General features: G+C 38.3%; 2 protein-coding genes across 4 annotated transcripts; both read left to right on the top strand.

The window, feature by feature from the left end:
- Positions 1–1,664: 1,664 nt before the first annotated feature.
- LOC140656706 (fatty acyl-CoA hydrolase precursor, medium chain-like) lies at positions 1,665–18,218 on the top strand. Of its 2 annotated transcripts, XM_072872760.1 has the most exons (15): positions 1,665–2,076; positions 2,592–2,633; positions 3,503–3,707; positions 4,132–4,270; positions 4,533–4,666; positions 5,164–5,317; positions 5,567–5,668; positions 6,547–6,645; positions 7,123–7,263; positions 8,578–8,658; positions 9,548–9,695; positions 10,332–10,481; positions 12,276–12,348; positions 12,497–12,623; positions 18,122–18,218. In XM_072872760.1, the coding sequence occupies exons 1-15, from the start codon at positions 1,968–1,970 to the stop codon at positions 18,149–18,151; spliced, it is 1,734 nt and encodes a 577-aa protein (XP_072728861.1). In that variant the 5' UTR covers positions 1,665–1,967; the 3' UTR covers positions 18,152–18,218. The 2 variants fall into 2 exon arrangements, with proteins under 2 accessions (XP_072728861.1, XP_072728860.1); XM_072872759.1 differs by lacking the exon at positions 18,122–18,218 and having other exon boundaries at positions 12,497–12,934.
- LOC140656707 (fatty acyl-CoA hydrolase precursor, medium chain) lies at positions 18,202–26,302 on the top strand. 2 transcript variants are annotated; one of them, XM_072872761.1, is made up of 13 exons: positions 18,202–18,326; positions 19,182–19,326; positions 19,772–19,905; positions 20,247–20,400; positions 21,275–21,376; positions 22,283–22,387; positions 22,517–22,567; positions 23,069–23,209; positions 23,294–23,380; positions 24,397–24,544; positions 24,749–24,880; positions 25,191–25,263; positions 25,678–26,302. In XM_072872761.1, coding segments are annotated over exons 1-13 (1,449 nt in total). In that variant the 5' UTR covers positions 18,202–18,324; the 3' UTR covers positions 25,853–26,302. The 2 variants fall into 2 exon arrangements, with proteins under 2 accessions (XP_072728862.1, XP_072728863.1); XM_072872762.1 differs by lacking the exon at positions 22,517–22,567.
- The last annotated feature ends 982 nt before the right edge of the window (positions 26,303–27,284 follow it).

The raw sequence follows: 27,284 nt of genomic DNA, 5'->3' as shown, positions 1-27,284 counted from the left end.
CGGCGCTGAGGGGGCAGCGGCGCTGAGGGGGCAGCGGCGCTGAGGGGGCAGCGGCGCTGAGGGGGCAGCGGCGCTGAGGGGGCAGCGGCTCGAGTCTCACCCGGCTTTAAACTGAAGCCTACGAGTGAGACACGAATGGCTTCACGGGGGACAGCGACGCTGCAAGGTGTCTGTGAGGCACCTCAGTGCTGTCAAGGACGGGTAAATGAAATTGCGCGTTAAGTACAAAATGTTCTTGGTTAAAATTACTCCATCTTTTAATTAGTTTGAAAAGTCGAACTGTATCTAAAAAAACCTGCAAACTTAAAGAAACTGGAGTGGTAGAGTGTAATGATGACATATTTTGGCTTCGTACACCCCTTTATAATGGGGTTAAGCCACATACTCCTGTGTTAACATACTGTATATTATCTGATTTGTCTTTGCAAAAAATGATCTGTATGGGGTTTGGTTTTTTCATGCCTGCCACGTCAAGTCACGGTCACGGGTGAGAAGATGCGAACGTGCTCCCCAGGCGGAGGGCAGCAGTTTGCCTGGTGGATGACAGAAAGAAAAGAGGATTTGAAAGGAGCTGAGACTTGCTGCTTCAAAAGATGTTGCAGCTGGAAGAAAAGTTGTATATTGTGGTTCTGTTGCTCAGCACTGCCTTACAGAAACAGTGGCTACCTCGTGTGCTTTTGACTGCAGGGAATTGGGCCGGATTGGCTTTGCCCCCAGCGGGACCTGCTCTGAAGATTACTGAGAAGATGACACATCTGCTGATACTTTAAATAAGACAACAAACTACCTGTGAGCAAAGTTTCCATTTATCTCTGCTTTCATCTTTGTTTTGTATTATATTCAGTTAATCTATAGATTGCATTGACATTAAAGTTCACTTAATCTAATCCTTTGTTATCTTAAGGTGGTCTTTCAATTAGTGTATGTTGGTTTGGATAACAAAGTTTGTTGGTAAGCATCATTTTTCTGGCTGTTTAGGAAATACAAACCTGACTAAGCTGACTTACCCTTAGTGGTGAAAGACGTTGTCTGATTTTAAAAGTGGCTTTTGTTTGCTTTGTTTTGGTTTTGGTTTTTTTTTTAATTGGATAAAGAGAGTTCAGTTTGGCAGCACAAGAAGTCCATATTAATTGTATTTCATTGATGGAAAGTGTTCAACTGAAGTAGCCTCATGGAGTCCTGCTTTTTCCAACTCCTTGCTCCCTGCCTCATGTATGTGTGCATGGATGGATGTATACATACACAAACAGGTGCACACACCTATTCCCATATGTTGAAATTTGTCTGCTTCCTAGTCCACAACAAGAATCGATAAAAATCCCAGGGCTGTTCACATTGGACTGGAACAAAAATAACTGCACAGAAAGGATATTCCAGAAAGATTTGAGGGAAGTATAAAAAATAAGAGGCAAGTTATGTTCTACAGTGCATATTTGCACAGTTCCAGATGAATTCATGAGAAATTGGCGCATTTTCCAAAGCTATCGCAACCCAGAGACTCAGGAACTGTGTAAGAAATAGAAAGTAGCTCTGAATTCTCTTGCACTGAAAATCTTGTTTTACCTATCTCATTTGCAACCCTTTTTGTTAAAGAATTGACTGACTCTGACAAACCTGTTTCCCATGCAGGGTGAACTTACATGATCTGTGGAGGAGAAGTTGGCTTCACAGGCTTTATGAGTGTCCACACAGGAGGTAGATTAAGTGAAAGCAGTGCAGAGGAGCCTGAAGGAGTATGTGTGCTTTGCACCTGAATGCTGATGACACCATTCATCCAAGAGATGTGACACAAATCGAAGGTGGAAAGACAAAGACCCATTACGTAGAGGGTGTTTTGCCAGTTGAAGATTGGGCGTTAGTGGAGCAGGCTGGGCTTGTAGAAGCTTGTAGAAGTTGGCTTGGGCCAACTATGAAGAAGGCCTTGAGGCTAATCTGCTTAGGGCCAGTCATCCACACTGAGGGATGTTATGCTTCTACAAACTACAACATTTTTTAGGACTTTTTCAGCCAGGAGGCGAAAACGGTCTGTTGGATTGCCAGCCTATTTCCACTGTAGGAAGCTATTTTATAGAGAAGGTGAGGTCATGGCCCTTTCCCACTTTTTTGAGGGAAGTATATACCCCATAAAGTGTAGGTACATAGACCTTGCTTTCTGACCTCACTGAGGCTGCTCATAGAGAAGAAGCTATAATCTGACCCTCAACTTTAATCTCCCCTTTAATTTTGAAAAGTGCAGGAGGCCTATTTTTATTCAAGAAGAGATAAAGAACTAATTTGGAGGCTGGAGGCCAGTCGCTGCTGGAAAGCACATATAGTGTCAATTATGGTACAGATGTGGTAGCCCTCATTAAAACTTCTGCAAGAATTAACTATTTTGATTTTTTTTTTCTTCTTTTAATTGTTACTTCCTAGTTATTTTTAATCTGCGATCCTGTTTTTTGGTGAGGTTTTTGTTGTTGTTTTGGGGGTTTTTTACAAGAATTTAGGTGTTGACAGCTCTGGAACCTCTTCAGAGCATCCACTGTTTTGTTTCCTTGTAGGATTAACAGCAGATTAACTATGATTGATTAGACCTTTGTTGTTGTTCACAGATGGTGTTGGGTTGTTTTCAGATCATGCATTCTCAGGATCAGGTAATGATCAGGTACAACACACTAAGGGATTGTATTTACACTCTCTATCAAGTACAGCTCTCAAAGTGCTTAGTGCAGTGCATGTTCAAAAGGGAATTTAGCTGCACTCCCTACTCAGAGTGTCCTCAGCAGGGACCTTTGTACCATTCTCTTCCGCATAAAACCAGAAAATAATCTAGAGTCCAAACGGGGGTAAAAAATGGCTCCGCAAGGCCAGATTTCTTTGCTTTGTACCGTGTTTTGTATTATAGCGTTCATCACTTGCAGAGGAGAAGGTGAGATGCAAAATCTGTTATTATTGCTGTTGGGGAAGCAACTGCATTAACAAGTTGCGGTGTAGTGATTTTCAAAAGCAGTACATCTCTTACACTTTTATTAGCAATCTGCAAAAGTATCCTAATACTAAGCTTGATGGAAAAATTACTGGTTTTATGAGATAAAACCATTTCTGAGATGATTTTGTGAAAATAAAACTTTCTATCTTTCTTAAAAGGTAGAAAGCAAAAAGATTTCTGAATTACCTAAACAAAATATTTTTAAGATCTTGTTGGATGATAAATTTAGAACATGTTAATGATTTTGACAGTTTCTGTTTGCTCTGAAATTTGTTTTTAAGCTTTATGCTCTTGCACAGTGAGTAAACTGTGTCTTACCTAGCTCCTGTTGTGATTGGCAGGGCCAGCTATGGGAGTGTTTGGCAGGGGGTGTCTGTCATTGCACAAAAGCGAAATGAAAACTGAACAAAATTGAAAGGAACAAGCTGATATCTTCTAAATTAAACAGTCAGTAAAAAATGCTTCATTGAAATGTCTGTCTGATAATTATGAAGATGCAATTTAATTTTTTTTTTTACCTTATGTGTTACTTAGGACAGACTGGTGCTGAGCCAGAAGTGACTATCGCACTTGGACGGCTCAAAGGGAGGCAAACAAATGTGAAGGGGACAGACAGACTTGTAAACGTTTTCCTTGGCATTCCTTTTGCAAAAGCACCTGTTGGATCCTTGAGGTTTTCCCCACCTGAACCGCCTGAACCCTGGAATGATCTGAGAGATGCAACTTCTTACCCACCACTGTGAGAGCTGTTCAGATCATTTGTATATAGGACCTGCTCATGTTTGTCAGCGTTGTCGTGTTTATTAGAGTACAGAGGTCTGATTTTTGGTAAGGAGCTTGTATTGACTGGTAGTGAATAAGCTGCCAGTACTGAAATATTTCATAAAAACTGTGGGACTAGGAACCACAAAGAATTCCTGGGAAATTCCTGTCTTTGGAAATCACGTTTTCTCATTATACTGTGCTGAAAGTAGTCCAGTAAGTACAAGGATAGAGCTGTGCTTTTACAGGTTGCACCTCTCACTGTATGTAAGTAACACAAAGTTTGAGCACCCTGTGGGAATTCAGGCTGTGGGGCAAAAGAAAGTGTGTTTTCTCTATCATTGTTACATTGTTGCTATTGCAGTTTTATTACTAATTCACACTTCCTTTCTTTTGTGAAGATGTCCTCAAGATCTGTCCATGTTGAAAACAGCTGAAAAAAACTTTAAAGAAAAACACCCTCCATTCCGAACTTCTGAGGACTGTTTGTATCTAAATGTTTACAGCCCTGCTGGTTCAAACAAGAAGGACAAGTTACCTGTACGTAAACCCATTGTACAAACTTGCGTTGTACAAAGTTTGCACCTAATGATAGCTCCTAAGTCACTTAATTGCTTTTGAAAATGTGATGCTGATTAGCAAAAATAATATTATTATGTAAAATTCAAAGTCTCAACCTAAAATTCAGCGCCCATTGAGCTTCGGTGATTCGGAGTTCCTAATTCTCTGATGTTATCTTCCTTTTTCAAATGAAATCTACCAAGCAATGTATAAAAGTGTGTCTCACCCTTTTTTCTCTAAGGTAATGGTGTGGATCCATGGAGGCAATTTTATATTTGGTGGTGCTTCTAGGTATGATGGTTCTGCACTATCAGCCTATGAGAATATTGTGGTAGTAATAATTCAGTACAGACTTGGACTCCTTGGATTCCTCAAGTAAGATGACCTATTTCACTTTTTACAAAATGCTTTCTATCATGTTTAAAGCATGGGTAGTTTTGTTTTCTAAATCAGCTGAACTTAAATGTACATAGTTCGCTGCCATCAGGACTTAAGAACGTTAAGAAATGTCCGTAAATTCCATTTGCATTGTCATTTGATTGTAGCCTGCTATCAAATCATAGTTGGGCTTATTTGGTTCTGGATAGGATGTTTGTTCTTGCCTTTACTTCCATCCATTGGTGTGTAAATCAGAAAATCATATAGTGTAAAGGCCAGGAATCCATCTGTGTATGGGTGAACAGTAGAGGCAAGTAAGTCAGTGGAGCTTAGATCTGACTATAAAGGGCCATAGGTCAGTAGGCTATACAGATCTTTCCTTGGCCAAATATGACACTTTGCACAAAGTGTAAGTTGTTGAGGTTTACGTTATTCTGGTATTAGAAGAACTATCACTCTTCCTGAGAAGTTGGCTTATACTGCTTTTCTTTCAGTACTGGTGATGAACATGCTCGTGGGAACTGGGCATTTTTGGATCAAGTAGCAGCTCTTCAGTGGATCCAAGAAAATATTGAACACTTTGGTGGCGATCCAGGATCTGTCACACTCTTTGGTGTATCTGCAGGATCTTGCTCTGTTTTTGCACATGTAGGCATGCAGTAGATATACTAAAGTCTTAAAAAAAATCTTCAAAAACTCAGTTAGTGTTATGTTTCATGCTTAATCTGATTTTTCAAAGTAAGATTAATGGCACATTGTGCTAAGTCTGGACCCTTCCCCTGTAAGCACATAAAAATGTGTAATTCCCCAATGAATCAGCAGTCTAATAAAGCATAAAGTTATGGGATAAGGACCTTAATGTAGAATAAATACTTTCTGTTCTTCCCTTCTTGGCAGGTTTTATCTCCTTTGTCTAAGGGTCTCTTTCATAAAGCAATATCAGAGAGTGGAATTCTAATCCCCCCTAATAAAGATTTACTTCTTTCAACAGATCTTAAGGTAGGCTCATATTTTGTATTTTAAAGCCTTTATAACCTAAAATAGGGTATTTCTTATATCTGATAATTTGGTTAAAAGAGAAAAGGGGAAAATCTGATTGCATATTATGCAACAAAGATGATCAAATTTATTCTCATGGCATACCTATAAATATATAGATTAGCACTAAGTAAATTTTCATTCAAATAGTCTATTTATTTTCAATCTTACTGTGCTCGTTTGGTGTTGGAAATAGATTGTACAGTTATGTGATTATAATATCTGTGGATCGAGCTAGGTATTTTCAGTTACACACATGCCAAGCTAGGCATATGTCCATTTTCATGCCATTGTAACTTAAACAGTAACTATGAAATTTATTATGGAAAGTTTAATTAGAATCCAGAAGAGGCATTCAGTTTTTATTCAGCTATGGTCTTTTATGGAGGGCCTTTATCTGAAGTAAATTAATTAAAAAAACCAAACAAACAAAAAAAACCCCCAACAACTTTAAAATTAAATTCCTCTCTATAGGTACCTTTTAATTTCTCCTTCTGAAACAGCAGGTAGTAATAATGTAAATCTCTCGTAAGCTGATTTTCTGAATTTTCTTGCCTTATTTGATTTATGTTACAACCTCGTATTATCTCTACAGCAAGGTTTGTTGTAGAACAGTGAATGGAAATATAGCAATAAAGAAAAGTATACCAGAATGATTTCACTTCGTGATCAAACTGTAGTATTTCTAGTCAAATAAAATACTCAAAGACCTATCAAGCCACCTAAATCAGCCCTTAAATAAAACCATTAACAATACTGTGTATAATAATTTTCTGTTTATAAATTCCTTAAAGACCACCTCATAGCTAACAGTTCTTGTCTTTGTTAATAATTTTCAGAAAATTGCAAGTATATTTAAGTGTGAGATGAGCAGTTCGCTCTCACTGATAAACTGCTTAAGGAACCAGGAAGCAAATGATATAGTCTTTAACAGTACGGTAGGTGAAACTTTACTTAGTAACTTTTTTTTTAATGGCACACTTGCAAAACTTTAGCTCAGCCTCTGACTAAAGTTCATTGTTGGCCTGTTCCAAAGTTGATTTTTCCTAATTTTTGTCAAAATACCCCCTAAATATTGAAATAATTTCACATAATTTCTCATTAGAATTTTCAGTGAAGTGTCACAGCACTTGTAAAGTTGTGAGCAAAACTTGAGGGTACGTATATTTTAGTGTCAGAAGCAGCACAGGATCAGGAAACCATTACATTACTCCATACCATGACCCAACCAGACTAGTATTTTATACTCTTGTGGAAAACAGTGAATGTGTGTTACAGTGGTTGTAGATACTCAGATTTCTTAAAGCTCTTTTTTTGCACTTAGAACATTAAATGTGGACATTTTATTATGTGATTTGAAGGAAAAAAAGAAAATACTATTAACAAGTAATTTGATCTTTTTTCTCTTCCTTCAGGAAATCCCATTTCTACCCGTAGTTTTGGATGGAGTATTTCTTCATAAGTTGCCTGAAGAGATATTGGCTGGAAAAGAATTTAATGCAGTCCCGTTTATGATAGGAGTCACCAACAATGAATTTGGCTGGAATATTAGATCTGTAATTTAATGGCTATTCTCTGGGTTTTTGAATGTTAGCGTTAACTGATGCAGGCAACTCTGAGGAGTTATTTGCTGGTAGGACACCTTTTAAGTATGGCCAAAAGGCTTTGCATTGTTGGAAATATATACAAGGTAAACTTTGCTTGCACTATGATTCTGTAGTGACCCAGAACCAGTTGGTCAGAAAACAGTGAGACAGGCTTCACCCTGCAAGTTAAACTACATGGACATCCTTGGAACATCAATTTTATACAGTGTTTTCTTATCCTCATCTTATCCCTCATCCAGTCAGAGAGGAAAAAGAATGCAACAGTCAAGGGCTTATTACTAAAAGAAAAACAAAACCATTCCTTTCCCCCACAACACACAGATGTTACATGCACAGTATTCAGGATTGATACCTAGAATGTTTAAAAATGTGGCATTGATCACTTTAAACAGCTTACCCCATATGTCATTATGAATTCTGACTGCTGGTTATATCGTTGCCCCCGTGTTCCTTGTTACCATGCAGAAAGATCTATCGTTTGAAAATCTCAGCTGGGGACAGAGTATGGGAATAACGTGGGTGTCCCACCCATTCTCAGTGCATAAATTCTTTCTCATATGAATTCCATGGGTAACTCCCCAAAGTGAGCAGTTGCTATACAGTGCACAAAACTGCAGGAGATGGATTTGTGTCCTTTCTCTTCCTTGTCCTCTTTTCTTCATTTCCTAAGTATTCATGTTCATCTATGTAGTACAAAGCATTTGTTCTGAATCTGTGTAGTAACTGTGTGTCTCTGGAAGTGTGCTGGTACTGAGTCCAAGAAGAAAAATGTAACATGAAATCTGTTCTAATTCATTTTGCAGATGGAAGAGTCATTTTATGTAATGCTCTAAAAGAGGAGGAGCATTGTCTTATCTTTACTTCAAAGGGTTCAAACAACTGGACTCGAGACGGAGAGGCTGCCAGTGACTTTTAAGATGTCCCCTACTGTAGGGAAAATAAGCCTTTGAGACAGAAGAAGCTTTTCGCTTCAATTCTGCCCTAATGCTTTCTAGTCTTATAAGTTTCTTAACAATGTGTGTTGATTTTAGGATAAACTACTTAGTATGAGTGGTTTATGCAGAAACCTTCACCAAGGAAACATTTGCTGCAATAAATACAAGCTTTTCAAGACAGCTGCTGCATCATACTGCATTTTTGCATGTGATATGATGCTTTGAAAATAAACACCAGTAGTAAAGATAAAGTAGAATAACATAGTTCCAATGTTAAAAATAGTGGAGAAGTTGAATGGTGCTAATAACATTATTTTTTTCTGTGCAGACATCAAAAATACCAGGTTTGAAGGAAATAGGAGATAAAAAATCAATCACTTCAACTTTAGAGTTTTTACTACCAATGATGGTAAGAACTGTTGCACTAATCTAATTTCAGAAGTGAAATTTCTTTTTAATGCATAGAACAGATTTGTGAAGTTTGGCGTTCTCTAATTTTCTGCTTGAGTCGCAGTGTTACTAAGACTTGGGTCATGTTATGCTTTGGGGAGAGTCCCAGCAAAGCTGACAGGACTACGGTGTATGGGGTTACACAGAAATAGGATTGAGTCAGGTCTGGGATTTGGGGAAATACCTTTTTCCTTCTAGACCTCTCAACCAACATTTTTACCATTTGTATTTGTATGCAGGATTACTGTAATAGTGTTGCTAATCTTACGGTATCTGATGGCTAATCTCCTGGTTGATGGGTGTCAAGGCAGGATTTTTCAATGTTTACATTAAATTAAATGTAACTTTTGAAGTAGTTACTTTGCACTCCTAGTTTTGAAGTGTATCTTTCAAGCAGCAAATTCTAACACTAAAAACGTAAGCTGTGTTTGGAGATCCCATTGGTCTTGCCCTGTATTCTAATAGTAAAGAAATCTTTCAAGGACTCATAGAATTTACTTTTGTTATTCCCATCTCTTTTCCCCTGAAGAAAACAGAAGCCAAAGGTATTTTCAGGAGAAGTTGCTGGATCTTCGTTGATTCCTGTAGAGTTTTAACCCATATAAATCTGTTGCAAATTTGACCTGAGGTGATTTGTTTGGTTTGGTTTTTGGTGTTGGGTTTTTTTTCCCCCCACAAAAAGTCTGAATAGGTTATATTTGCCATCATGGTTTCCCATCAACGTGGGTGCTACCCTGGACCTGTGTGTCTTCGCAGAATCTCTGAAGTTTAAAAGATGACATTTTTAGTTGCTAATTCAGAGAGTAATAATTTTTCTATTTGTTTCTTGTTTCCCCTTTTCCTCTTAGGATGTACCATCAGAGTTTCTGCCTGTGATAGTGGATGAATATCTAGGAAACACAGATGATCCTGCTGAGCTACGGGACCGATTTCTGGACTTGCTAGGGGATGTAGGAATTGTCATGCCATCCATTAAAGCATTGAATTATCACAGGGGTGAGCTAATGAACACCAGTAGGATATTCAAACCTCTTACTACATGCTGGATCAAATGACACAAATCCTGTCGTGTGTAGGCAGCCCTTCTTGAGATTCCCACTGGGAACTTGATGGGGGTGCAGAGTGATGTAGGTCTGCAGGACTGTGTGAACCAAGTGCATGTACTCCTTTATCTTTGTGCTAGTGTCTTGCACTTGTGCTCACAGTCACAGTATGATAACATGATAAATGTTATGCTAAGTGAAGTATACAGGCTTAAAAATTAAAACATGTTAAAGCAACCTGCAATTTGTCATTTGGCCCACTGCTCCTTGGGAAGTCAGCAGCTCTGTAGTCTGGAGATTTTCTGGTATTTAAGTGTAGACAATCCATGCCAAAATACCCAGAACTGGAAAATTATTTGATGTTATTTTGTTTTCTGTAAGTTTTCCTGGGGTAATTTTTTTTTTTTTTGGGGGGGGGGTGTTCTTAATTTTGAATTTAAAAAAAAAAAAACATATTTGAATGTAACATTACATTAAAAATGTGCCCAGTATAAAGCTTTGGGCATATTTAAAGTAATATTTTAAACAGCTGATGTCAGCCATAATTTATGCATCTCTTCTTTAATTCTCTAAATGTTATGTCTTCTAGAGTCTGGAGCTCCTGCCTACTTCTTTGAATATCAGCATCGGCCCACTTCATACTGGGATAGTAAACCAGAGTATGTGAAAGCTGATCATGGAGATGAAGTTGGCTTTGTCTTTGGAGGACCGTACCTGGCTGGTGATATTCAGCTACGTAGTAAGGAATAGAACATTCAATATTAACTTATAAATTACTCTCATAACACTGGCATTATTCTATTCAGTAGTGCTACTTCCATTTTAATCAGACTAAAGTGCATATATTAACAGTGAGATCAAAGTATAACCCTTTCTCCTGTTAGAATTTAACACTAATTTACTGTCTTCTCCATTCTTTATCACGTACAGATTGCTGTTTCTGAAGCACAGTAAGTTACACGTTGTCAACAATTCAGCAAATAGGGCATTTGCTAGAAGACATCACTGTCATTATACAAGCACTGTTCATGAATTTGCCAAATAGCTTTGGCTGATAATAAATTGAAGGAAAGGTCAAATAAACTTGCAGGGGATTAGCGGAGTGCTTGGGAAGCAGGAAATCTAGGCTCTCCTCTTTTCCTGAGGAACTTAAGCTAATATCTCCTTCCTTCCAGGAAATCCCACAGGCTGTCAGGCTCCAGAGAATGGGGGACTTGGTCTCTTTTGCAGATAGTGTTCCAGTTGTGTTGATTAGAGCAAGGCTTGGAACTCCAGTGTTTCATTTTCGGTGTGAAGATCTAATGGTTAGGTTAAAGACTATTTTCTCCCATGATTCAATTAATATTTAAGTATTTTATTCAAAATGGAACTGGTCCATTGAGGAAGGATTAAGGGTGTACTCCCAAAATTGCCTTTGCCTTGTCAGTTTGGGCATTCTCAGAGGGTTCTTGAAGTTCTTGTTCCTTCAGGCAGAATCCCACGTTGCTACAGTCCAAATGAATGTGCCAATCATTGAACAGTTAAATATAAGATGCCACATCCTCAGGAATATTACGCATCCAGCAATTTGCTTTAATTGCATATGCCTAAACCAATAATACTCAGGATGGAGTATTTTCTTTCCCATGAAACAAATTAGGAGCAGTTCTTATTTTAACAAAGAAACACGGAAATTCTACTTAAGTGAATTCACCATTTTTTATGCTTTTATTTTTGTCATTTGCACAGTAGTTCATAGTCTGTTTCAAAGCCTACATAACTGAAAGTATTTCCTTTTACTCCATTGAGCAGTCCAGCTGTGTTGTAAAAGCATTCATTAATCTGTTACTAGAGCCTTTTGATTTTGCTTATATTTTATATACATATTTTTACTTATGTTACCCTACACTAGAAAACACTATACAGTTCTTTTTCTATTTGCCTGAATTTACCAAGAGCATTAAAATAGTGAATATTTTTCTTCATGTATTGAGATGCATTTATAATTAATAACACACTGTAACTAAAATTATTTTCACCTACCTGATACAGTGAGCACATGTGTAACTATATTTAAATGAATATTCTTGAATTGTTGAGACATGGAATGGCATCATCTTGTATTAGAATGAAGAAATCATTGCCTAGTCATGCTCTGAATAATAGGGAGAATTTCAGTCCCACAAAGCTAGAATGAGATCTATGAAACTAAAACATGTGGCCCATTCCTTGAGTTGTAATGGGACTCAGGAGACATGGGTTCTTTTTTTGGTTCTGCTTCTGGTTTCCTGAAAAGCTACAGGCAAATCACCTTATTTCCTTGTACCCCAATTCCCTGATTTCTAGAATAAGGGTAATTATGCTAATCTCATTCACAGACAGTGTGGAAATCTTCTCTTGATGATTGCTCTATTACTAACATATTGCAGGTATGGTGCCTCTGTTGTAACCACGAAGTTGTTACAACATACTCACAGATGGAAATGGTGCTTCTGTAGTAGCGATGTTTGGATTTCTGCTACATGTAATAATTATTTTGTATTTTGTCTCTCAGGTGAAGTTACAGAGGAAGAAAAGAACCTTAGTAGAACTCTAATGAAGTACTGGGCTAACTTTGCTCGAAATGGGTAAGAATTGTGAGATTCATTACACACATTACTGGTTTGTACTGACTCCAAAGTGAATTAGCTGTTTTGTTGATTCAGTCTTAACTGTTGTGATTGAATTCCCCTGAACTGACTGAAAAGGGCATTCACTCTTTCTTGTTGTTTACAGAAATCCTAATGGGGAAGGTTTGGTTGACTGGCCATCTTATAACCTAAGTGAAGAATACTTACAGATAAATCTAAAACAAAAGAAAGCCAGAAAGTTGAAGGAAAAGAAGGTAGACTTCTGGAGAAAGGTGATGTTTGAAAAGACAAATAACAAAAGAACAGAAAACAAGAAGGTTAATTCAGAGTTATAATTTACAATCTAAACATGCACATAATAGGCAAACTATTAGGACAGTAAAAGAAATTACTTAAAATAATTTTCAGGATAAAATTATGTTTCCCTTCTTTTCACCTTTACTTCACAGTTGTCATACTTCGAATTATTCACTGCAATAATTCCAACTGATCTATTTCCCCTTTGTGATCCTTTACTTCTTCCTGGATTCGTGTCTACAACAGCAGCCTCACTTATTAAATATAGGTACCAGATTTCCCCACTGCTCAGGTTTTTCTGTCGCTGCCCCATGACTGAAGAGAGAATGTAGCAGCAACATTGTTTTAATAAAGTGAAATCAATAAAGACTTGATCTGCAAGTAAAACTGTCTTTTGATGTCAAGTGTATTAGTGATGGTACAGAAGTTTTTGTCTGATTTAGATACAGAAATGTCCTCTGTGGAAAAAAAAATTGACCCCAAAAATGTTCTGCTTTGTAAGTCAGTTTTACAACAGTATATTTCTGACTGTTGTGATACATAATTGGTACCAGTAGTGCTGGAATTAAGACTTCTGTCAAATGTTAGAAAAGGGAGAAACAGTCTCTACTACCCACACTTTTTTTTTCTTTTAAATTTAGCAATAACTCCCTTAGAAGGATCAATGTTGGTAACGTTAGTTTCACACTTTCTGTCTTTTCCATGGTGCTTTACATTGTGCTCCAGGCTGTTCTCTGTGCCATCAGTCAGTTCCAGATTCTATGCACAGGGTCACAAGCCTTCGTTACTAGCACTGGAGAGGGATTCGTTTACCAGAATTATTCCAGTGCCCTTACTGGCTGATACGCACTTGGACTGCCAAGAACAAGTCTTGAACATCTCATTTCAGTGTTGTCAATAACAGTGTTGTTATAAACATTATTTCAGTGTTGTTCTCTGCTAGGTCTTGTTTGTTTCCTATATCTGACTCCTAGGCTGCTCCAGCTATCCCAACCGTATTCCTGACCTTACTGCTACCTCACAGCAGCATTATGCAGCTCCATAGATCCTACGGGGCACTAGGCATCTGTTCCCCCCTTCTTTCATCTCCCCTCTGTATCTCTGGAAGAATTTAAGATTGTTCATAGCTAATGATGTCCTACAGCAACTAACTGGCCATCCCTTATTTCTGAATTACTTAATTGGAAGAAATAGGGTGGGGTTTCCTACCTCTTTCTGCCCAAATTCTGTTGCGAGTCAGAACTCAGGAGGTAGGATTAGACTGTTAGCACAACTGCTGTTTTGGTAAGTGGGAATTCCTGCTAAGCATCTGTCCCTTCTCCTTTGTTTTAGCTAACGTGTTTTGCGAGGGGAATATAATCTCAAAATAGTCTTGATAGATTTTCATTGCACATACAATTCCCCGAGGTCCTGTACCACTCCCTTTAAAAGGAGATAACAGGCAGCATTGTATGTATATGCACAGAATATATGCTTATGTTGTAAGTGTACACAGAGAAGTGCAGTGGAACTGACTTCTTATGCACAGGCACAGTGCTAAAAATAAATCACAGTGGAAAATGTCAAAAGATTTTACTCCTATCTACTTAGGGGTGAGTGCTCTGATACTGTGTCCCATCCCAGAGACATGCCGATGTGAGATTACCACATGATAAAGAGACAGAGTGTTAAAGCTGTCCAGGCACTAGCTTCATATACTCTAGCTCTAAGTTTTATACCCTGCAGCTTCACTGAATACTCACCAGGGGCTGAGTAAAAAACCAAACTGACCCTGTTTTAAATGCAGACTTCTAAACATCTCTACCATACATACTTGAGGCAAAATGTAATTGTGAGCTCTTATGCAATTATGCGCCTATAAATGTGATATTTGTCTCTCTTGATTTCAATAGCTGAAAAAGAAAGGTAGCAGTGCATTAAAGTATAAAGAGGCAAATGTCATCATACGTCAGGATTTGTTTTGATTGATCCCTGACTTATGTGTTAATCACTGATTGAGGGTAAGCTGCAAAATGTTCCCTCTTAAAATTAAATGCCAAACAGGATGCAAGAATTCCACTTCCCAGGTATGTAGCACTGTTTCCAGGTTCCACAAGCTTAGTCTATGTCACTGGAGTAAGAGTTTCCACATTTGCAGAGCATATAGGTCATGCTTGTAGATCTATACAAAGTATCTACAGGCAAAGCTGTAGGGATCTAAAATCCCATTTGTTTATTATCTTATTGTAAGTAAGATTGACAGAGTTTGCAGAAACCGCTTTGCGCTGGTAATATTTGCAGAATGGCTGCTTCTCTGGGACTGTGGATGGGATATGGGCTGAGACATTTTGCAGAATAGGTACTTGAGAGAGAAGTAGTGAGTAGAACAAAGATTGAGGAGGCTTGGAAGGCTTGGAAAATAGAATAGTAAATGAAGGGAAAAAATAAAGGGAAAGCAAATGGGAAAGGACAGAGTTTAGTAAAATCCGTAAAGATCAGAAGATAGAAAAGAAATTGTTTATGGAGATAGTTTGTTAGAGCAAAAGCAAAGAGCAGCAAGCAGAGTACACAGCATTTGGCTTTGTAGCAAAGGACTCCTGTAGTTCGCCGGTCACAAGTGAGTTGAGGCATGCATGCCCATCAGGATGGAAGCCGAGTCACAAGCAGGGATTGTTGTAGTTCCACCTCACATGGAAACAGTTCTCCCATACCAGGAACCAAAGCAGTCCAAGGTAAGTGGAGACAGTGAGAGCGTTTGCAACAGTATTCAAACAGGCAAACAGGAGTGCAGAGTTTACTACTACACAGTACTCCTGCCCTTGGCTTCTAGGAAACCTTTATCACACAGATAAAGTTAGAAGATAGCTTACGCTAAACTCCATCACTTGTACCCCAGGCAGCTGTTTCCATTCATTGCATTTGACAGTGCATACATCTATCAATACAGTATAGACTGTACATTCATAACAGTGCAGACTAATCCCCCATCAGTTTTATTGACCTGTGGTGTCATGAACTTCACTCTTAAAAAACAAGAAAAAAGTCTCCCAGAGAACATCTAGACAGCTATAAAAATTCTGCAATGAAGTTATTGTATTGAGCTTCTAAGTATCCTTAGAAGCTCAAATTTACAGTGTTATCCCATTTGCCAATGTATACCGTGCACTAACCATACACTCAGAAGCAGCTGACGTGTATGCGAGCAGAGCATTGGCATTGTTAACAGCGTAGTTGCTGCAGCACAGAGCTCAGTACAGAGGGCAGGAGTCTCCTGATGAACAGAGCAAATGCTTAAGCTATTCAATATACACGGAATGTGTACATCTGAAGCTACCTGCCAACAGTTTGCTCTCTAAGCAGTCCAGGTTAAAGTTGACCGGGAGTTACCTACAAGGGCTGTAAATCACAACTGTGCAGATATACTTAGGAAGATTTGGAGTAAAGTATGCAAGCATAGCCACAGTACACAGGACTACTAGGTGCATAATATATGTGCTAAACTAATTTAATGACTGTGGGTCTTTACAGCACACTTAGCTGAAAACAAAGGTGCAAGCAGTAAATTAATCTACAGAAATGCTGTCTCTGACAACTGAGAATTCTCATGATATAAAATTGCAAAGCAGCCTTTCTGGGGCAAGGGCTACTGAGCCTTGCCAAAAAAAAAAGAAAAGGCAGAGCCCAAAGCTTACATAAAACTAACACAACCTCTGAGTTAACGTGGGCAGAAAATATCTTTTATTTCTATTCAGCTATCTCTTCCCTCTTTTTCATATCATGCTCCAATGATAGATGTGAGTTCATGCAGAAGCCATAAATCCTCCTGATTTTTCAGAGGCATTAAGTGTATAGTTACCACCCAAATCCTTTAATATCGTTCCCATACTACAAAAGTTGAGAAATCATCTCTTGAGTGTTGCAAAACTCATGTATTGTGTTGGACACCAAACAAACATCCCTGAACATGCAGGACTGAGTGACAGGTGGAGTATCCACCCTGCAGGAAAAGCTAAGATATTTCTAGTATTGTTTTTGTCAAAAAATATCCTTTTGTGAGAATAAAAATCCCTCCACTTTTACTTCAGCAAAAGCATATTTTTCAGGCGTATTGTTTTGGATTTTGCTCTTTGTGGCTATATTGTGTGTTCCTTACCATGAGATATTAATACCAAAATGAAGTAAGCAGGTGTAATGAAGTAAAAGTGTAGTTCCCTTACTGGTGTCTTCACTGTGCAGCGTGAGGAAATCCTAAATTCATTGTGAAAGATGGTAGTGTTACAGCAGCAGGACAGATCTCCTGGTGCAATGGAAGACTGTTTTCAACACATTTTAAAGCAAATAGTTGATGCCTGAGGCTTTGTGAATAAGATTTATAAGGAGCGCTAGGGAGCCAGTATGAAACTTGAGGGGCCACTCTGCAAGGCAGGAGGTCTCCCTGTTCCCACACCGAGCTGAGCTGCCGTGCACTGCCCTCGCAGGAGCGCCTTACAGGCAGGGCAGTTGCTCTGGCTGCCCACAGCGCGGTTGGCTCACAGCTCCAGTATTGCTTTTCTTTATCGGTGTTCGCCTTGCGCAACAGTTACACTTAACAGAGTATAAAAGGCAACACACTGAGGAAGTAAATATGTGACTAGCTTGCAAAATGGCAACTGGAAAGGACACATCACTGCTCTCCTTGATTCTCACCGTCGGGGTCACAGCGCTTGTAGCTACTGGTAAGCTTCAGAAGGGTTTTTACCTACTGCCTTCTCTAAGGAAACAGAGCACATGTGCAGCTTGCTCACCTAGGGGCACCCCAGCTTTATCGGAGGACCTGGGCACCCAACCTTGCTGCATAGAAATTAAGTCTGAATAGCAAATAATTCTTCATTTCTTTTTGTGATCTGTTTTCAGTCATTTGTCTTATTTGCCTTTTTTGCAAATAGAGAAATCAAATTCCTGTCCCAAAAGCTTGTCTGCCGAGGCAGAGCAGACCACTGTGCCGCATTTGTAATTTGGTATTGAGAACTTTCACACCGATCTTAAAATAAATCTTACCTAAATGTTAACAGTATTTGTGTATGCCAGACTATTTTCAAGTATGTCAGAAGCTTTTTCTTTTGGCTGTACATACTAGCAAGGGTCCGGAATACATTTTGTGTGTTCATAGATCTTTTCTTAAAAAGGAAATGCCTTTTCTTAATGACAGCAATCTATTGGACTTTTAACTAACAACCTGGATCAAAAAGTATTAAGATCTATATGCAATTACTAATGTGTGTGCATAGTAAGACAATACATATGATATACCTGAGGGAGATTGTACGTACAAGCCAGTCAGAATGAAGGCTGAAATAATGTCAGCTATACTGATTAGAGTTTGTTGAAGCCTTATGTATGAAAATGAATTGTTTAAGCAAACAAAAGGTGTATATTCAAGTAGCTAAAGCTCTTAGAAATCGGGCAATTACTTACAAATAGAGCAATTATGTGATTTTGTGCTCACATCCCCCAGGACAAAAAGCAGAGCAACCAGAAGTGGTGACCAAATATGGGAGAGTCCAAGGGTACCAATTCAAAGTAGACGCAGCTGAGAGGAGTGTAAATATCTTTTTGGGACTTCCTTTTGCTAAGCCTCCAGTTGGACCACTGAGGTTTTCTGAACCCCAGCCACCTGAGCCATGGAAAGGTGTCAGAGATGCCACTTCCTACCCACCAATGTAAGACAATGACAAGACCATTGATCTTTTTAATAATTTTATATTACATGCAATTCCAGGACACTGATGTACAGGGCAATCAAAAGCCACAAAGATAAATTCCTTGGTGCCATCCCGTTACCACCTGCAACTGTGACAATGAATGCATTTCTAAAGACATCTTTATAAGCTGCTCTTTTTATTAAAAACTCTTATCTAATGGGCATCAGTGATGAACTAATATGGACCAGCACTTTGCCAGTACTGTTCTGTTTTGGGAGCATTTGGCCATTACTTAGCAATGTTTATAAACTGTGTAGCTTTAGAGCAGAAACAGAAAGAAGCTGAGGAAATGTTGGAATAAAATACCAGAAGAAAAAAATGCCAAGTGAGTCACACGCTTAATAGGACACATAAGAAATGCAGACCAGTTCTAGTCTGTATTGTAAATGTCTTACTCCATTTGTACTACTGCCCTTGTTTAGTGCCTCAAGCCTAATACCTACCATTACAATATAAAAAGCTATTGAAGATGTAAAATAATTAATTTGCCTTTTCATTGAAGTAATTTATAGCCTGATGTATTTGCAGGTATATTTCTGTAATATTTTGAAATATGCAAAATTATATCTGCATGTCACTGTGTACTGCTGTAGACTGTGGCTCCTTTTTACGGATCTCCTTAATGCCAGGTCAAAGGAAGAAAATATATTAAAAGTGGGAAAAAAAATTTATGTTTTCTGTTGCCAACAATCTGGAAATGTACTGGAGATTGGTTTCTGGTTTGCACTTTATTGTGGAAGTACAAAAAAGCTATACTTCATAGCTTTGAGGTTTTAGTTATTTCTGTTGCTTGTTATTTTTTCATTTATTCAGGTGTCTACAGGATAAAGTACAAGGACAGTTTTTTTCGGACTTTATTACTAATAGAAAAGAAAAAGTTCTTCTCCAAGTGTCTGAAGATTGCTTATACCTAAATGTGTATACACCCATTTCTACAGAAAAACAGGAGAAGCTGCCTGTAAGCAAAATCACTATAAAACGTCTAGCAAAATTATTTTACAGCAAACCTACAACCTGTACTATGTGCAGACTTACATGTGCAGTTTCGTGATGATGATCAAGTTACATGCTTTGCCCCAGTAAATATTTGCTGAGGTTTAAAAGATACACAAAATCCTATTTTACAAATAAAATTTTATTGACATTTTAACTAGTTAATGTTTGATTTCCTCTAAATAATCTGTGATAAATCACGGGGCACTGGTATAATGTAAATATTTAATAAAATCAATGCCATTTTGTAAGACTGCAGGCCTCATATTCGAAAGATTTCTACCACTTGTGAAATGTAATCTGAAAGAGTCAGGAGTCAAACAGCACAAAATATTGTGGTTTGGTTTATGTTTAGTTTTTATCACTGGGAGCTCTTATCTGTGCTGGGTTGTTTCTCGTTTTCTTTCCAGGTCTTTGTATGGATCCATGGAGGTGGATTAGTTTTTGGAGCAGCTTCATCATATGATGGTTCAGCATTAGCGGCCTTTGACAATGTGGTGGTTGTAACAATTCAGTACAGATTAGGTATTGTTGGATATTTTAGGTAAGATACTTTATCCCAGTTTTTGCTAAGTGATTTCCAAAATTATGTGTGCAAAGCCTTTGTGAATAGACGTGCAGAATATTTGCTTATGGAAAGAAACTATATGTTTCTTAATTACATATGCAACAGTTGGGAACAATTTATGAGTCCCAAGTCAGCTTCCAAGTCTGTTCTTGTTTGATTGCTACTCTAATCTCAATGCTTTCTGAGCCATTTATTTTTAGTTGTGTAGAGAAGCCCTGTGTAGAGAATGGCAGCTGATGTCTTATACTGCAGATTATATTTTTATCTGCCTTTTTTCTTGCATTGAGCATTTAAACAAATCTGTTCTTTCTCTGCAGCACTGGCGATACGCATGCCCGAGGTAACTGGGGGTATTTGGATCAAGTTGCAGCTCTTCAGTGGGTTCAGGAAAATATCATACATTTTGGAGGAGATCCAGGATCTGTCACTATCGCTGGAGAATCTGCAGGAGGAATCAGTGTTTCTGCTCTTGTAAGTTCACAGTAATATTGAATTTTAACTACTTAGGGGAAAAAACACTGTTCATTTTTAGTACCTGCATGAAAAGTCAGTGAGAGAAAAGGGATGGTTTTATAGCAAATGACACATCACCTTGGTCTATAATACAATGGGATATGAGTACAGCTTCTGATTGATTAAAATGTTCTTTTCATACCCAAATCTTGTACTTCAGACCAAAATGTTATTTCTCATCTACTAAATTAAATTCTGGGGGTTTTTTTGCAGTGCCAAAACCCCCAAAATTTATCCTTGTGAGAAAAGTCCTTTCAGAGGATGTATTGCCCATTTCCTGTTTGCTTTGACAGTAACCTGTGCCAAGTAACCGAGGCCAATAGTCATGATAGTTGAACTAGACATGCATTTTGTGACCCAGTGATGATGTAAAATTTTTACATCAATACTGAGCACATTAGCTAAGAGGTTCTTCTTCTCCAGTCTCTAACAATTTGGTACAGATCACACAGTGAAACCAGGGTTCAGTGATACATGTGATAAAAAGCTCTTGCCCTCTGGCCAATAGTTCTTTATTCCCCTTCTGCAGCACAGCCAGACTATCTTGGACACAATTATATTTGATCACTATCTGGCTTGCAGTGTAGCTCCATGAAATCTTGGAAGCAAGGTGCTATGGGAGGGGAAAAGGCAGGCACAAACTGCTTATCCCTGATAGTGCTGCCAAAGCCCTTTGCATAGCTGAACTATGATTAGAGGCTACAGAATAACAGTCTTATGACATTTGTTTTCAAAATGTTTTAAATGGCAATTCCTGATATTGAAATTCTAAGTCAGTTGTCAGAACATAATGCTTGTCATGCTTGTAATGCTTGTTCTTGCTTTTTTACAGGTCTTATCTCCCCTGGCGAAGGGCTTGTTCCATAAGGCCATTTCAGAGAGTGGTACTGCAGTCAGGGTTTTGTTCACTGACCAGCCTGAAGAGGAAGCACAAGTGAGTATTTTGTAGTAATTTTAATTATTTTTCCAGATAGTTTTGCATATCTTAAACTGTTTATTCCAAAATGTAGAAACAGATTTTTTTTCTTGTGAAACTACAACCACAGTCATTAAAGACAGTATTTCTGTGTGCAAATAATACACGTTTAATGATGCTTTGCTTTTCAAATATCCAAATATCCACATATGTCTGAATGAAAACAAAAGACTAAGGAAGCAAAGAGAGAAGGCAGGGAAGAAGTGTGAAATGTAAAAGAATAATGTAACATGTACTGTCTTCAAGAAAAGTTGAGCTATAATTTTTGGCTGGCAAGTGGCACCAGATTCTGAATACTCTTCTCTTCCCCTCCTGTTTGATGCCTGTTGTGTGCAAATAAACAAGACTTTATTCAATTTGTTTATATTTGAAAAGAAGAGCTGACTTCAACACAACTTTTTTTTCAACTACAAGAAACAACTTCCGGGAACCTAGATTTGATAATCTGAGATATATAAGGGACAACATTATAATGAGCTCTGTCTCTCTAGTGACAGCTGTTACTCCACCCAAAAAGACATCATCAAGAATGGTATAACGTGCTCTTTGTTACCATCTACACGGTTGTATGCTGACTGTGCATCACGCTAACTCCTTCATGTCATCCTGCCTTCTCAGCCCAGCATGTTATTTACCAGAATGACTACCTTGGTCTATTTCTGTATCAAAATATTTTGGAGGAGTGTGTTTTGTTCTTCTGCTCAGCCCACAGTGTGAAGGGTTATGAGGGCTTCCTAGTCTCTACCTCTGCAGCTGGAATAGGTCTGGCTTCAATGATCCTTGTGCAGAAGTTTAGACTCCCCCATGCTGGACTCTCAGTGGGAAGTGCATGAAAAAGAGAGTGTTTGTTTTTATTGATTGCAGAGAATTGCTACTGCCTCTGGCTGTGAAAAATTCAGCTCAGCTGCAATAGTTGAATGCTTAAGAGAAAAAACAGAAGAAGAGATACTACAGATAACGCTAAAAATGGTAGGTGAAATTAAACTTCTTGCATTTAAATGACATTTCAAATTTTATCATAACAGAGTATGCTATTTGTGTTGTAATATTAGGAGAACTTGAAGTGAATGTAACATCTGACTTTCTTGGCCTTTTCAGGATTTGACAACACTGCAGCTATGTTACACCTCACCTGAAAAATGTGAACAGGTTACTTCCCTTTCATTCTGCGTGGACTTTCAGCTACTTGTGTTTTGCTGTCGTGCTCTACCAGAGGAAGGAAAAGAGCATATGAAATGTCACAGTGTCTCCTGGAGAACCTGAAAATTAACTAATATAATATATTATGTCCTACTTAAAATTTCTTATCACAGTGCTGGCTTTCATGTTCCTTTGCAGTTTCAACACAGTTTTTCCACTACTGCTCCACACATCCATAATAGGATTGAACTAAGAAGACATGTAAATTGGACATCATCACCTATGTTTCACAAACATTAAAAATATAATGCCAATCTTCACAGAATCTTCTGCCTAGTGCAGAAAATCTGTCAGAGAAAATTTAGAGATGGCTTGAATACTATTACTTCTTATATTTTCACTTGACACTTAATTTGTTTTGCTTTGGAACTATAGTAAAAATCTGAAAATTTTTTCTAGAAGAAAAATTTGTGTATTAATGAAGCTTTTTTCTTTTTTTTTTTCCTCCAGCCTTCCCTGTTCATCAGTGCATCTGCAGATGGTGTATTTTTTCCGAAGAGTCCCAGGCAATTACTATCTGAAAAAATGATCAATGCTGTCCCATATATAATAGGAGTAAATAACTGTGAATTCGGATGGGTACTTCCTATGGTAAGAGACTTATAATGCCATTATTTATATATCATTTTGTTAATATAAGATTTTCTAATAAATATGATTCTCTGTATCATGCAGACAATGAAATTTCCTGCTTACGCAGATGGTCTGGATGAAGATGTTGCACGTCGAGTTTTACAGAGCTCCTTAGCATTATCACTTAAGGTAAGAGACCATTTTCAGAATAACCCAGTGCTGTTTCTTCACTGGTCTGGTTCTATATTTGTACTCCTGGAGAGGTACATTTTAGAGGCAAACTTTTCTCTGTTTGACAGCTTCCTACCATGGGGCAGTAATGGGCAGCAGACATGGTATATTCCTGTTGCCACTAGCGACTGAAAATACACTTTAAATTTCTATCCTAAATGCCCCTCTTTTTTAAAAGGAGTTCTGTGGAAATCCAGGAGTGATTCAGGTACCTAAACATAGTTCTCTTGTGACATTTTAGATACCCTAGGTTATCCAAGACACACATGGTACCAGCAGGTATGACACAAGACCTATAGAACACTGTTCTGAAGCAGTAGCTGGAGCCTACAAAGGATAACCTGACATGTTTAAAACGACACTGAGCGCCCTATGTTTAGCTATCTTGAGTTTTTTCTTCCCTGTAATTTACAAACCTCTTAGCCTTCTGGTTCCTTTGTTCTCTCCTGAAACTACTAAATGTAGAAAAATACAGATTAATAAGTAAGAATTAAGGACTTTATAAACATGGCCAGTACTTGCAATAGATCATTCAGTGTCACAGACATCCATCATGAACTTGGAAAGGCAGAGCCCAGGCTTGTTCTGAAAGGCAGTAAATTATGGCCATCTACAACAATAAATGAATTTTATGAAATCCAATAGGATTTCTTTTCTCTTATGAGGGTTATTTCCACAGAAGGGAGAACAGGCTACCATATCTATTTATCAGCATCACTGACTGATGTTTATCTAAAGATGTGTGATCTTTAGATCTTGCAAACCTCTTTTCCCTGAGAACATCTGTATCCGGTAGCTGTGCAACTCCCAGTTCTGAGCTCTGAGCCACACTCTGGCACAGCTGAGGATTTTCTCTGAAAGAAGGTAATATTTGAGGTTTAGGCAGGGACATGCAGATGGCACACTCAATTAGTGCTGTTACTCTTTATAATATTAATCGTCATTATAAGAAGTATTTTTGTTGTTCATTTCAGGATGTTACTTCTGAAGTTGTTGATCAAGTATACAATGAATACATAGGGAATGCAGAAAACCGTGCTCAGGTGCGAGATGGCCTTCTTGATGCAATAGGAGACCCTTTGTTTGTTCTTTCAGCCATTGAAGTGGCTAGATACCATAGAGGTGAGTGTCTAATTCAGATCTATTAGAAGAAATGTAGAATTCCGTGCTGGGGTGTGTCTACGGACAGTATGCATCGGACTTCATTATCCAAAGAACTGATAGTGTTTTCATTTTATCAAGATAGCTGGTAATGAAAGTTTATCATCTTAGGTGGCAGGTATTTTCAGCTCTCAGTCTAACACTCTTCTGTATATTTTCTACTAGATGCTGGCAACCCAGTCTACTTTTATGAATTTCAACATCGACCAAGTTCAGCGACAGGTGTTGTACCAGAGTTTGTAAAAGCAGATCATACAGATGAGATTGCCTTTGTCTTTGGAAAGCCATTCCTAGCCGGTGATGTATCCATGCTTACTAAAGTATTCCTTTTAAAACATCATTATTATTAATTTTACTTACTGGAAGGCTTTTAGAACAGACTTTCTCTCTTAGAAACATTGAAATCAACATAAGCATTTTCTGTCTTTAGTAGTAGTTACTTTTCATTAAATTGTTCATCTGCAGTTCATCTAGAGCTCTGCTCAGGTGAAACTCCCATAGCTCAGAGTAACGAGTAGAACTGATTACAGTCTATTGGAATTGATATAGCTGCTACTTTTCCAATTATTTAGTTTTTAATGTTGACATTTCATCTCTCATTTTGCAGGGTATGCTACAGAAGAAGAAAATAAACTTAGCAGAACTGTTATGAGATACTGGGCTAACTTTGCTAGAAATGGGTGAGAATCACAATGCTAATTACAGCTCAAGTTTCGTCTGTGCTGCCTGAAACATAACAGCAATACTTACATGGTGGTTCCTAAAAATTGGCAGAATTTAAGATAAATATTGAAGCAAATTATTTATATTCTTAATGATTGCAAGAAAAACCTTTTAAATTAACCTGCAGACAAAAAAAAAAAAATCCAGTAGCTATTACTCCGTCTGCAATGGAGTTTTAGATCGAAAAGTAATGGCAATTATTAAATGTTTGCTGTTCCACTGATGAGCATTTCAATAAAAAACATCCAGCTATTCAGGTACTAGAATCACATATGAGCTCATGTTAGTTTTCTGAAATGCTCTCAGCCTGAGCAGCCAGAGCACAATTGATAGGCAAATGGAAAGCTAACTTTTCATTATATTATTTCCAGAAATCCCAACGGAGAAGGCTTGGTCCATTGGCCTCAGTATGATCTGGATGAAAGATACCTGGAAATAGACCTAACGCAAAAGGCAGCAAAGAAATTGAAAGAACGCAAAATGGAGTTTTGGACACAGCTTACACAACAAATGATGAATGAAAGGAGAGAACACACAGATTTATAAGAGTTGTGGAGGGCATAGTTTGCTTTTAAAACCTGAAGTAAAGTCAAACAGAATTAGTTTGTCAGGATGCAGAGTTTCATAATCACCTTCTAACTCACTATTATGTAATCTGTTGTCATGATCACAGTGAAAGGAGAGAATCAAGGGAAATTTGGAATGTTTGTGGGACTGAAAATCACTATTCAATGAAGCAAACAGAAAAAAACAACAATCTTTCAGGCTCAAAAAGACCATGGTATCTACTCAGTGGATATCAAAACTGAATAATGGTCCTGTGAGAATGGGGAATGAGGGGGAAATTGGCAAATATATTGAAATCTGTAAGAAATTATCTATACAGAATATATAAGTGCCAGAATATGTTATATGCTTATTCCCCTCTTCTTTCAGAAGAGAATGGCCAGTTGTCGTTCTTACAGCCTCTTTCCACTTTCTTTAACTGGAAATAGCTTGTAGGGAGCAGAACATCCATCAAAAAACATCTGGGAGATGGGCTTGACCTCTCACAAATGAGGACAGAAAATCTCTACTTGTTTTCTTGTTTTGTAAACTGTTATAAATAAATGTTGCTTTTGATTTTTTGGAACTTCCTTTTCTTTCACTTAACTGATTCAGGCTAATTCCAAGAGGCTAAATCACACCCAAGAAGCCAGAAATGTGCCCAGTTTCTTTCTTCAAGCTAAAGGGTCTCAGATATGAATTTTCCAGCTTTCTTGGCAGGACCTGAGTCTCAAGGCTGTAGGGTTTTCACAGACTATTCTATGGTGTGATTATCTGTTCCTCCACCCTTCCTGGCAAAGAATTCACAATTCACTGGCTGGAGGGAGGAAGCACTGCTGGCAGGACAGACACCCACTGAGACAGAGGGGATAGCAAAGTATTATGCTGTTCACTGCATGCTGTTAGCTCAACACTGTCCATGGGCCCGCAAAGGGAAGACCTGCTGATGTGAAAAGCATGCACCCTCAGAATTCCTCCTTTCAAGGGCACTAGCAGCTGTGGCCACATTTTTGGCATATCTGGAATGCGTCAGGGCACACAAGTAGTGGAGTGGCTTTTTTGCAAAGTTATATGACAAGCAAGATACGCCTGCCAGGCACAAAGGAACACACAATGTAAGCATCCAAGAATCTGTAAGAACTCTACTCATAACAACAAACAAACAGCAATAAGTTAGCTCTACATACCCCCTTAACTGGTGTCAAGCTCACCCTCTCATCTCCTGCAGCATCCCACAGTCTATGGCTGCTCTTCCTGGAAGGGGCTGTCACAGTTACACATTGGCAACCCAAGTTCCTGCCTGCAGGGGTTGATTTCTTGAGGATATCTTCTTCTTCCTCCTCACCTCTGGGTTCACCTGGGCTTGCTTTTACACATTGGTGGACCTTGAGCAGTGTGATCTATACTGAGCATCTGCCTGGCTATCCTCTTT

The sequence above is a fragment of the Ciconia boyciana genome, chromosome 9 (genome assembly GCF_034638445.1).
Source record: "Ciconia boyciana chromosome 9, ASM3463844v1, whole genome shotgun sequence".
Lineage (NCBI taxonomy): Eukaryota > Metazoa > Chordata > Aves > Ciconiiformes > Ciconiidae > Ciconia > Ciconia boyciana.
This window is presented reverse-complemented; position numbering and strand designations above follow the sequence as displayed.